The sequence below is a fragment of the Paracoccidioides brasiliensis genome (genome assembly GCF_000150735.1).
Source record: "Paracoccidioides brasiliensis Pb18 unplaced genomic scaffold supercont2.12, whole genome shotgun sequence".
In the NCBI taxonomy this organism is placed as follows: domain Eukaryota; kingdom Fungi; phylum Ascomycota; class Eurotiomycetes; order Onygenales; family Ajellomycetaceae; genus Paracoccidioides; species Paracoccidioides brasiliensis.
The window spans coordinates 498327-510509 of record NW_011371369.1 but is presented as its reverse complement, the minus strand read 5'-3'; the positions used below and the strand labels follow the sequence as shown (position 1 = coordinate 510509).

General features: G+C 41.8%; 4 protein-coding genes across 4 annotated transcripts; 2 read left to right on the top strand and 2 right to left on the bottom strand.

The window, feature by feature from the left end:
- Positions 1-1751: 1751 nt before the first annotated feature.
- Positions 1752-3369, bottom strand: PADG_07736 (uncharacterized protein; the record flags this gene model as incomplete). The annotated part of the gene is made up of 4 exons (XM_010764719.1): positions 1752-2627; positions 2686-2849; positions 2918-3269; positions 3337-3369. 4 exons carry the CDS (start codon positions 3367-3369, stop codon positions 1752-1754), a joined length of 1425 nt encoding a protein of 474 aa, XP_010763021.1.
- Positions 3370-4060: 691 nt separating this feature from the next.
- Positions 4061-5344, top strand: PADG_07735 (metalloendopeptidase WSS1; the record flags this gene model as incomplete). Its single annotated transcript, XM_010764826.1, has 2 exons — positions 4061-4341; positions 4396-5344. 2 exons carry the CDS (start codon positions 4061-4063, stop codon positions 5342-5344), a joined length of 1230 nt encoding a protein of 409 aa, XP_010763128.1.
- A 1901-nt stretch (positions 5345-7245) lies between these two features.
- On the bottom strand, positions 7246-10299 carry PADG_07734 (snoRNA-binding rRNA-processing protein DIP2; the record flags this gene model as incomplete). The annotated part of the gene is made up of 3 exons (XM_010764825.1): positions 7246-9874; positions 9956-10210; positions 10283-10299. 3 exons carry the CDS (start codon positions 10297-10299, stop codon positions 7246-7248), a joined length of 2901 nt encoding a protein of 966 aa, XP_010763127.1.
- Positions 10300-10565: 266 nt separating this feature from the next.
- On the top strand, positions 10566-11905 carry PADG_07733 (uncharacterized protein; the record flags this gene model as incomplete). Its single annotated transcript, XM_010764824.1, has 6 exons — positions 10566-10627; positions 10743-11271; positions 11340-11475; positions 11552-11652; positions 11709-11757; positions 11826-11905. 6 exons carry the CDS (start codon positions 10566-10568, stop codon positions 11903-11905), a joined length of 957 nt encoding a protein of 318 aa, XP_010763126.1.
- Positions 11906-12183: the final 278 nt, after the last annotated feature.

Below are 12183 nucleotides of genomic sequence, written 5' to 3'. Positions count from 1 at the left end.
CTGAGCTACAAATATATGAGTTTGTTTTCTCTTACAATTTTCTTTCTCAAATACAGCTCTCAGCTTTTGTTTTTCTTTTGCTAAGATAGCAGCACTGTGCATAGTCAGCTGACATCTCTTGATCAACTGATTAAAGACTTAATTTGTGAAATTGAATAGCAGCTTTGTATATTGCTAAATTTTTCTACTTTGACATTTTAACTATCTTGCAATATTAAAGAATATAAAATAGCTTCAATTTATGAAAACTTCTCAGAAAGATAAAAGTATAAAGTATATAAATATAAAAAATTATATTTAGATCATAGAGCATTAAATTTATATTTTTAAATTTATTATTAATAATAAATTTTTAAAATATTTATTTTTCTATAGAATAGAGATTTAAAAATTTTTTTATATTAATATAATTGATTTTTAATATTGTATAATTGTTATTTTTTTAATTATATACTTGTTTTAAAAAAAGTTTAAAGTAATTCATATCTAGTGATTATAGTAAATAAATAAATAAGCTAAAATATAAAAATATATAATAAAAATTTTTATATAATATTAATTAAATTTAAATTTATTATAATTATTATATTTATTTATATAATACTTTATATCTATTAATTATATAAACTTTAATATATTTTTAAAAACCTATTATATTTAATTTATTTATATTTTAAATTTTTATTAATTTTAATTATTTAATAAATTAATAATATTTTTTATCATAAAATATAATAATTTTTAATTTTAATATAATTATTATATATAATATTTAAATAAATTGAATTATTAATTTAACTATTGATATAACTTTTATATAAAAATTAATTTTATAAAAGTTATAAATATTTTTATTATATTTTTTATTTATTAAAATTATTTATATATATATTTATATAAAATTTTAATCTTTAATTTTCTATAATATTTAATAAATTTTTAAACTTATATTTTTATTATAATAGATTTAACTTAATTAAAAAATAATAAATTTATTATATTTTATATATCTTTAATTTAAAAAACTAATTTTCTTTATCTATAAATATTATTTATTATTTTAAAATTATTATTTCTATTAAAATTAACTTTTTTATAAGTTTAAATATTTAAATATATTTTTATATTTTTATTTAATTAAATAAATTTTAAAAAATAGATAGTTATTATATATTTTAATAATAGTTATAATATATATATTTTAATTTTTTTATAAATATTAATAGTTAAAAAAATTTTTAAATTAAAAATTTAATTTTTTAATTATATAAATATATTTAATAATTTAATAAGTTTAAATAAGTTTAAATAAAAAATTATAAGAAGAAAATGAATGAAAATTAAACTTTATTTACTATATATATTTTTTTAATATTATATATTATGATTTGTACTTCATAACTAGTATGAAGTGTTGAATAATCTCAGGCGCTGTATTTCCTCAAGACCTTTATTGATGAATATGAAAACGTTTAGAATAGATCTTGCACTTTTCATTCAAAAGAGGAGGTCATTAAAGGAATTGTTATAAAGCAATTTGAGAAACCACCGGCATCAAAAATGAAAGTTTTTACCGGCCAACCCACGCAATGGCTCGAAGAAACGCCGTCTATAAAACATGTACATATACACGTAATCCTTAAAATAACTGAATCATGGAAGAGAATATCTGCATATATAAATATGAGGTATATAGTTGATAATTATAATAGATTTGGATGGGAGCAAAATGGGAGCAAAATATCCTCCTTTTATCCAAGTTTCTCCCAGCCCGTTTCGCTGTTCGCCCCACTGCTATGAGAATCCCAATTCGAGTCAACTGGTGAGCCGTTGCTCGCCGAACGCAGCCCAAGCATCCACCCTACCAACCCACCAGGAACAATATTCCCGACAATGGAGTAAGTTCTGGACCCTTTGCCAACGTAAACAGTGGCCTTCTTCCGTCTGCGCCTGCCAAACCACGACTTGGGGACGGGGGCAAGGGCGTCAAAGATCGCAAAATGTAGCTCTCTGGCCGGAGAACCATAAACTGCACCGGCTAATTTTCCAGCTTTGCTATCGATGCTGGACAAGTACGATGAACCGTACGCCGCCCTTTGCCGCGGCTGCCAGGTAAGGACCTCTGTTCCTGTATTTTGATTGTGGCCATTCCGGAACTGGCGGCCCAAATCGATATTTCCAAGTTTTAACTCGATCACTTCAACGCCATTGTTAGAGGTGTTGTTAGCACGCTGCAGAAGTCGGAGCTCTTGTCGCAGGGTGGTTGCAAAGCCAGATAATCCCCGAGTTACTGTGACTTCCAGGCTTGCAAATGGCGCAGATAGTGAGGACTGTATTGAAGGTGAAAGCAAGACGATTGAGCTGCTATTACTTTTCAAAGTAAGGAGTGGTAGGAGGAGCTGTGTTGTCAGTATGGGGTATAAAAGACGAGTATTTATATTGTCAACCCAGTTCGATGCTGGAATGGTTGAAACAGGTCCCGTGGGGAACTTTGAAGATGGTATGATGATCAAACCGCTTAGCTGGCAAATATGTGGTGGTATTCCAGCAACAGGAGACTGCGGTTGAGTGATTAAGGACTGAATAATATGCAGAGACGGATGGATCTCCGACGGAGTCAAGGGCGTCTATGTTTGGTTAGCCTGTTATCCAACGACATTATACAACATGAGGTTTCCTCTGTACAGTTGCTAGATCAATCCATAAAGACCGGATATCTTCGCGACCCTCTGCTTTCACGAGATTTTCCTCTTCTAACGAAGTGACGGTAACAAAGATGATAAAGCCACGGCGCTCGAGATCATTCGCAACAGACTTGGTCATGGGCTCATTCGGGGACCCGGCGATAACTATTTGAATATGTCAGTGCGTGCTGTCCAACTGAAAAAAATATTTCACATTCTTAAGCTGTACACACCAACGATCTCCTTGCGAGCACCATTACTGGCACTTCGGGCTTTTCTTTTCTTGATGCTAAGCTTTTTGCTTCCATAGATCAGGAGGGCTCCAGTTCCGACGAATGCGACGATGGCTGCCGTCCAGGCACGGTTTCTCGACACCCATGCTTGTACACGGCCGAAGGACGATGGTGGTGGAGGTGGTGAGGAAAGTTCTGATGCGGCTCTCCCAACAGGCTTAACTGCTGACGGCAACCAAGATTGTCGACATAGCGTATCTCGGACAGTTACTGCGAGCTGATCCACGTGTTCATTTACAGAGTCCGCAACCTGGGACGAGTACTTTTTCACATGGTTTGGGATGGTAGCAAGCTGGGATTGGCAAGATATTTGTGTTAGCGATTATCACCGGAAGTAAGACAGTGGCGTCGAAACTTACGTAGTCAAAGAAGAACTCGTCGTCACTCGTCATTATGCTTCAGAGATGATAACCGCTATGGAGTTGGACTAGGAGATGTACAAGATGCTTTCAACAACCGTTCGGCTTCAGCTTCAGCTTCCAGGAAATCTTAAAATCTACGAGTGATGATATCAGTCAGTATTTGCACCGTTATGCCCCATCCCACCGCCTTCGGGGGACGATGATCTGGATTTGGGGGAATCTCCAACACGTGATATATATATACATCTAAGGCTGAAAGGAAGACGAGCTCCGATTCTTTTGAGATGCCCCAGATTATTGGATATGCAGGAGACAGTAGAACAACGGTGCAATCCATCGTTTTTCTCTCTGCGGACGGGACGGCAAGATTGGGTGGATTTGTCATCCGTTGATTAGTTAACTAAGCCTCAGCCACTCACTAAGGCGAATAGCCTTTGGTTGCTGACAATGTAGATATCTAGCAGCCTCTTCCGCTCCGCAATTCTCTGGAAGGCATATATATATATATATATATATCTTTTTCTTCGTCTTTAGTTTCCATCTCAGTCTGCGAGTTCGATTCCCATATTTTGAAACCTTTCTTTTTCGTTTTCTTTCTCTCTCTCTCTCTCTCTCTTTCTCTTTCTTTCTTTCTTTCTTTCTTTCTTTTTTTTTTTTTTGGATCTGATAAATTATTTATAATATCCCTTTCTCTGTTCTGTTCTTGTGAACCTGCTTCAAAATGAGGGAGTTTGACCCTTTGGTCTCCGAGTTTGAGCATCTCAAACACAAACCACGAGAGGCGGAAGCCCTAACAACTCTCCGGAAAATCGCATCTCTTGTCAAGCCAATAATGCGCCAGCGTGGCTGGAGAGTTGGCACGCTTGCCGAATTTTATCCAGAGCGCAGCCTTCTTGGAATAAACATAAATAGGGGTGAGAAGATATGCCTGCGGCTAAGGTATCCGTTTGACGACAACCAGTTTCTCCCTCTAGACCAGGTTCTTGATACTATGCTTCATGAGTAAGTTGCCAGTGATCGCGTATGGATACTTGCAGGGTTTAACAAAATATCCAGGTTATGCCATATTGTCCATGGCCCTCACAACCAGGAGTTTCATGCCCTATGGAACCAACTTCGCGATGAGCATATGCAACTTGCTCTGAAGGGTTATACCGGTGAAGGTTTCTTATCTGAAGGCAAACGGCTCGGTGGGGCAAGGATACCCCTCCATGAGGCTCGCCGCCTTGCCCGTGTTGCAGCTGATAAACAGAATACCCTTACAGCTGGGTCCGGGAGGAAAGTTGGCGGGACTCCCATTCTACGTGGCACAGACATGCGGAAGGTTATTGCAGATGCGGTCCAGAGGCGAATAACAGTAACCAAAGGTTGTGCTAGTGGAACGAGTGAAGGGAAGAAATTGGCAGATGAGGCATCGAAAAATGGATTTAAAACAAAGGCGGAGGAAGAAGACGCGAATGAACAAGCTATCATACAGGCGTACATTGATCTGATTCAGGAGGAAGAAAGGGAGCAATATGGAAACTCATATATTGCACCGAGTCCCTCCCACCCTGCTGGCCCCCGCTCGTCACTGTCGCCTCCACCCGTACCCCAAGATACGAAACCTATATTTAATTCAACGCCACAGCGAAAGCCACCCGATAGTCCCTGGAATGATCTGACAAATGACCACAGCGTCGACCCAGAGAGCTGGGCGTGCCCGATATGCACCCTTGTGAATCCTTCAAATTTTCTCTGTTGTGATGCATGCTCCTCAGAACGACCTCAGGTGTTTGAGTTCCCTGCTCCCGATCGTCCAGTCCAACGGGCCCGTGCTGATCTACGACATTCCACTCCTGGAGCATCCCGAAAACCGCGGGACAAAGCCATACATGCTCTTATGTCACTGGAAAAGAAAACCTCCGAGAAGCCTCTCGGCTGGGTATGCACCTCTTGTGGTACCTTTATGGAAACTAAGTGGTGGACTTGTTCTGCATGTGGGACGATGAAGCAGTCGTCATGATGTTTGGGCTTCCACTTGCCCCAGGCCGTTACGCGATGATGATATTTTACGAATTATGGATGTGCGGGATCTAGCGTTTAAGGAGTTTTGCTTTACTTGGAATATAGCGTTGCGTAAGGGAATTCTGAATTATCAGTTGAACATTACATTAGAAGGTCTTTTCATCGCATACCCAAACTTCCCTCTCACAAAATCGCACAGTCATAATTGGTTAATGCCAAATCCCCTATTTCTTTAATAGCTTTGATATCCTCGAGGCACCGGGGGTTCATCATGGCAAGAAGAGTTAATTCTAGAACATACGACCATACGGGGTGGAAAACAGGGCCTCCTGTCCGCTCCGCTACTGTTAAGTGAGTAACCACGGTTGTGCATCATAATAAGCCAATGCCTGCGCATACCTTAGACTTTTGAAGTTAAAAAAAATATCTACACATTCAGTGAACTACTTTAGTTAATAATAATAATAATTATTATTTATATATTTATTTTATTTCATGTATGAGAATCAGAAAATATCAAATATGTTTTGTGATTAAAAATTTATGATATTAGAGACTCTTTTTCTATCGTTTTGTTCCAGGAAAATGAAGAAATTAATACTCAAAAAAAGAGAAATTCACCTGGACGGTATTGCTGCACGTGATCCTAAGGGTTTAAACCAGATGGAAATTTTGTTCGAGTTTTCTCAACATCAACATCTGAATCTCTTCAACAAGCGCACAAACAATTGAAACAATAACGGATTTACCCTATGAAGTCCAGCACTGGCTTTGTTATCCAAAAGGCTCTAATCCTGATTAGCAATAATAATAAGTGAGAAACCATCCAATTTCCCCGGCGATACCCTTTCTCCTCCGTGCGAAAGGTCGGCCAATTCCCTATCCCCATTGCTTTATTTACCTGCCTACCCACAAACTTGACATGATGAGATACATCCAAGAACCGAATACAATTTTAGGAAGAGCCGGAAGAGGTATGACATGCCGTCACTATCAAACTCCATGGGACCGCAAATGCAACACGTCCCCAGCAGAAGATTTGGGAATTTTTCCCCTCCTCTTCACTTTTCGATTTACATCGTCATATGTTGATTGGGAGGTGAGGAAGGGTGTGAAATTTCCCGATTTTCTGCGATGGGATGGTGTTTGAAGTTTCATTGAGGGGCGGTTATTTAAATTAAAATGTCGTCGGTGCTTATAATGGTTCTACTGAGAAAAGTTAAAAAAAGAGAAAACACAAGCCGTCGCAATGTACCGTGTGCTCTTATTTGCTCTTGCTTTCTCTCTAATGAGGAGCAGGAGTTGGGATTATGCGGTGATGTTGTGGCATCTTGTTTTATCTTGCAATTTCACCATCGTTTATATTTTGGGTTTGGTCGAGTATGATGGCTAACCTGTGTTGGTGGTTTGGTATCTAGGTTACAGCAGATCTCCCTGCCAGCAGATATGGAATGGACGCATTGGTGAAGTGAGCTACTATACTGAATCCTGCGTTTATGTGCATGCTGGTGCTCAATGGCTGGACTAATCCTACCGAGGCCAGGGTGGATATTCCAACCATACTCGATATCAAGCCGGTCTGGTTGATTTCGGGCGTAACTGCAACAGCTGATATTCCCTCTAATGTGTCAAAGCTATATAATTTTGGAGACACTTAAAAAGTTTTTATTAAATAATAGCTGATTAAAAATAAAGGAAGAAGATGCTTTCATGGATGAAAGTTGATTGCTTCAATTATCTATCCCATTAAAACTTGCCCTATTTGACCCATTATGTTTTTTTAGACCAAGAGAGACAGTTCCTATCCAACTCCCCTTCAATGTAGACGCTAGAAACAACAACTGAAAAGATTTAAATGTATATGTAACACAGAACGCACTCAAAATGAAATGCACTCTCTTAGGAAACGTTGACGAAATACCGTTTTTTACTCCCTCCTTTCTCCCGCTCTTCTTCCTTCTCCCACAACTCCTCATCAACGTAGTCCGACCGCCCCCGCTGCCGGACCTGGTTGCCTATAAACTTGAGCGCAGCGATGTTAAATCCCATCTCATCTTTCTGCTTGGTAAGGACACGACGAAGATTCCCCCGAATACCATCAAGCATGGGCCTCATCATTTTGCTCGCGACAATCTGGCGATGATGCGTCTTGAGCATGAAAAACAGGACGCGACAGGTAAGTGGGATCTCCCACCCGTTCTTTGCCCAGATATTTATGAATGTGAACAGAGAGGGGAGTTTTGAAAAGGGGAGGACGAGGAGGGCATCTTGGAGTGCGGCTGCTGGAATCTTTTGTATGACTCTGAGCACATGGCGTTCAGCAGAGATGTTACCAAGAGCTAAATATACCGGGTTGCGAGGCGGTGGTGCGGCTTTGGGATTTGTTAGTTTCAGCTCATTCCATTCCCGCAATGATTCGATGTCCTCCATGCCTAGATCGAGGGCCTCCACGATTTTCTCACCCGCAATGAGAGTCGTAACAGTCTGCTTGCCAGCTGCAACTGCCTCGGCTTTATGCTCCCCTTCTGCATCCTCGTCGTCTCTATCAAGTGACGTTGCCAGTGTGCTGTCATAGAGCTCTTCCAGTTCTTTCTCCCGTTCTTCTTCCAGGAATATTTGCTCATCGGTTTGCTCCCATATACGTATACTTTTATCATGGCTTGCACTAACGACGAATTCTCCAGAGCGGCTAACGGCTAGAGACCATATTTCGCCATGATGCCCTTCAAGCTTTTGGATCTGCTCAAATTTATCGCCGTCCCAATACTTTATTACATGATCCTTGCTAGCGCTGAAGAAGTGATGGCCGTTGCCTTCATTATTGTTGGGTATGAAGGCTACAGCCATGATGCTGTCTTGATGTGCGAAGAACGCCTTGTGGCAATCGCCGAAATCTAAGCCCCAGAGTCGCACATTCTTATCCGCAGAACAGGTGACGATTAACTTGCTGTCGTATGAAATATCCATGTTAAGGACGGGAAGTTTATGGCCGTACAATATCAGGAAAAGCTTCAAGGTATCGACGAAAAAAACTTTGACGGTATTATCCAAAAGGGCAACTGCAATGAGTCGCGCGTCGGGAGAGAACCGAATACTGAGGATATCGTCGTTTACTTTAAGTGTCCTCGTGTGAACCAGCTTTAGTCGAGGAGTCGTCCGTTTCGTGCCAAGGATCTCCTCTTGCACAACCTTGAAATCCCAGAATTTAGCGGTCTTATCTGCACTTCCAGTAACAATAGATTTTCCATCTGGGTGAACATGTAGCGCCCATATCGGGCCCTCGTGTGCCTGTATCGTATCCAATAACGTAGAAGAGGCGATGTCGAACATTTCAAGGTCCCCGTTTTTATTCCCCACCACCACTATTTTGTCTCCGGGAAGAAAGGCAGAACACAAGGAGTAGCCGCATTCCAGAGTTCGCAGGCAGGTTTGCGTCCGGACGTTCCAAATTTTCAAAGTTCCATTTGAAGCAGATGACAGCATCCTATCGTCAGAGCTCAATGCAAGCGATCGAATATCCGTACGGTGGCCAGGCATATCCACGGAAAATGTGCGACTGTACTCGGTCTCATCGCTGTCTTTCGTTTTCCGTTTTTCAGCAGCAGTCACACGGTACACCTCCAATTGGTTGTTCGTTGTTGCAGCAAGTAACTTAAGACCCTTCCCGCCCATCCAGTCCACGGAGCGAATCTTCCCGCCCGTTCTGACAATAGTATGGGACACGAACACCTCAGATATTGGAGCTGAGGAAATAGGGTCTGATTTATCAACATCCGCACCATTCTCCAACTCGTTCTCACCGCCTTGCTCTCCAGCCTTTTCCCTTCTCCGTTTTCGCTTCCTTACTAGACTCTTCTGCACCTCTGCCTCTGTACGTATACGCCAGATCTCTATCGATTTCTCAGCTCCATGGACCGCAATGTAATCTAACCGCGGGTGGAAGTGGATGCCAATCGTTCTGTCCTTGCCCTGTCGATACAAATTGCCTCTGTCCACAAGTACTTTGCGCCCATCCGTTGCCCCAGTTTCTTTCGCTACTGCGTCCATGGCATTTGCATCGATGGACCACACTCGAAGTTCACCATCGTTACCCCCAGTAATACATCCACTCTGGTCAGGTGAGAGTCCAAGAGACCAACATTCTCCATTGCTCTGAGCGACATGCGTTTCGATACAGTGTTGAGACAGAAGATCCCAGATTTTGATCAAAGAATCTTTCCCCGTACTCAAGAGGAAGCGGTCCTGGTTATTGCTGCCTGGTATTACGGAATCACCGTCACCGTCAACGGGGCTCGATCCGGTCAAAAAATTGATGGATGTTATTTGATCTGTGTGTCCGCGTAGTTTTACAATCCCAACCTCAGCGATTAGATCCCATACTATAATATCTGTGTCCTTGGAACCACTGGCCAGTCGCACTCCTGAACCGTCAAATGCTAGTTGAGTAACGGCAGTTTTATGGCCATTGAAAGAAATCAGAACCGTCGCCAGTCTCGAGTCCCATATTCTGATTGTGCCATCCTCATACCTATTTTTACCAATGTATCATTAGATCCCATTAAAAATTATATTTTTAGGTTGGAAGGGGTGGGAGGAGAGAAAATCTTACCCAACCGCAAAAATATCCTCATCCGTCTTGCTTTGTGAAATAACCGTAACTTGTGCGCTGCAATCGATATCCCGCCATTTGCTAAGCAGTTCACCCTTTTTTACATCCCAGCAGATGACTTCCTCTCCTGCGCCAACGACTGCTCGTCCTGCGCTTGTCTGGCGAGTTTCGGCGGAGACATATTCGTCGGGCGTCCAGACAGCATTTGACGACGCAGAAGCAATGAGTCCAAAAGTCTTTGATGGCTCGAATTTCCTAATATATATTAAAATAAATTAGTTCCTGGAAATTAAGTAAGGGAATTGGTGCATTAGAAGCTTCACTTACAAGTATGACTTGACCATTTTTCCGCCTGGCAGCGCAAGCAGAAATTTGGCAGCTGTTAGGGTTGCGTTCAAACAGCTTTATTTTTCTTGGGCGGAACGTAGGCTACGGCCGGCAGTACAGACCAATGTGGCAGGTGTCCTCCGTTCCAAACCTTTCGTCAGTTTGCTTGCGGCGATGCTGATTCAACAGCACATCAAACAACTGCCTGGGGAGGTATATCTCTGCCATTCGTTTCACAGAATACTTTTTTCGATAAAGTTGTCATGATCCCCAATCTGCAATCATGCTCCTTCTAGATTATCAAAATGTCCTGATCCAATCCCTCCTAACCGAGCGGTTCTCTGGGTATGTCGCATCCCTCCCCCTCCACCCCCACTAATTCTGATACGTAGTCGCCCATCGCCTCCGTATACGGAGCCATCCACATACTCGTCAACTGCTAATGCGTTTCTGCCAATAGAACCCCCCCAGTATCCATTGATCAAGTTGTTTCCGACTTCGACGGCGTAACTTTCCACCTCTCTACACCCGAAACGAAATCCAAAATCCTCATTTCCATCTCCGTCAAATGCTTCCGAGAACTGGTGCAGTACGGGGCACAAAGTGTCCTGGAGAGGGAATATGGCCCGTTCATCGTCTCCCCGGAGCCCGGATATGATTTTTCAATTCTAGTGGACCTAGAAAATCTCCCAGCTGAACCGGAGGCTAAGGAAGACTTGGTGAACCGTATCGCGCTCATGAAACGAAATGTGATGGCTGCCCCATTTGAGAAAGCGTTTGACGAATTCGCGAGACTGCAAGAGGAGGCTGCGAGATTTACCTCTGAATCAGCGCCCCAGGGTGTAAAGGAAGGTGGAGAGGTTATGGCGATCCATTATCGGGAGCAGGAGGCAATATACATCAAGGCCAGCCATGATAGAGTGACCGTGATCTTCAGCACAATTTTCCGAGATGAGACTGATAAGATATTTGGCAAAGTATTCTTGCAAGTATGTTCTGCATCTGCTGATATCACAACTTCTAGGGAATCATGGCATTTTTCTGACATATCCTACAGGAGTTCGTTGATGCGAGAAGACGAGCAATCCAGAATGCACCTCAAGTGCTTTTCCGCCATGACCCCCCTCTCGAAATCCAGGGAATTCCCGGTGTCAAGGCTTCCGGAGACCACGACTTCGGTTACATTACTTTTGGTACTGTCAATCCCTTGTTAACCCCCTTTTCCTTTCTCTCTACTATTCTGGAAACTAACATCTCAATCTCACCTAGTCCTCTTCCCTCGACACCTAACTGCTCAACGACGCGGCGAGAATATTTCCCACATCCAAACCTTCCGCGATTATTTCCACTACCACATCAAGGCTTCAAAGGTACTCATATAATCTTGATTTATTTATGTTATCTTATCCTCTAACCGCTGCAACAGGCCTATATCCACACAAGAATGCGGAGACGAACAGCAGACTTCCTGCAAGGTACGTACATGCCGTTTTCGTATCAAGCTTAGATCCAGTTAAAAGAATCTAACAATTGCAAACCACAGTTCTCAATCGCGCCCGGCCGGAGAATGAGGAACGGGAAAGAAAAACCGCAAGCGGCAGGACATTCCGAGTGCAGGGTTGAAAGTTTTTCAGTGGAACTAGAGCTATGGACTTTTCCCTATCCGTTGGCGCAAGTTTCCGAGCGGGTTCTCCTCTGTCGTTTATATTTTAACTTACCTCACAATTTCGCCTGTTTTTATCAAAACGTATCAATATATTTGGCCAGAACTGCCGTCAGAACCCCATGCTTAAACTCAATGCCTTCTAGCTATTAACAACACCACGTCGCCGATGGTTGATATCATTGTTCTAGTCTACAGAGGGAACGAAGCAAGAAGCGGAGTAAATTCCATCAAGCTT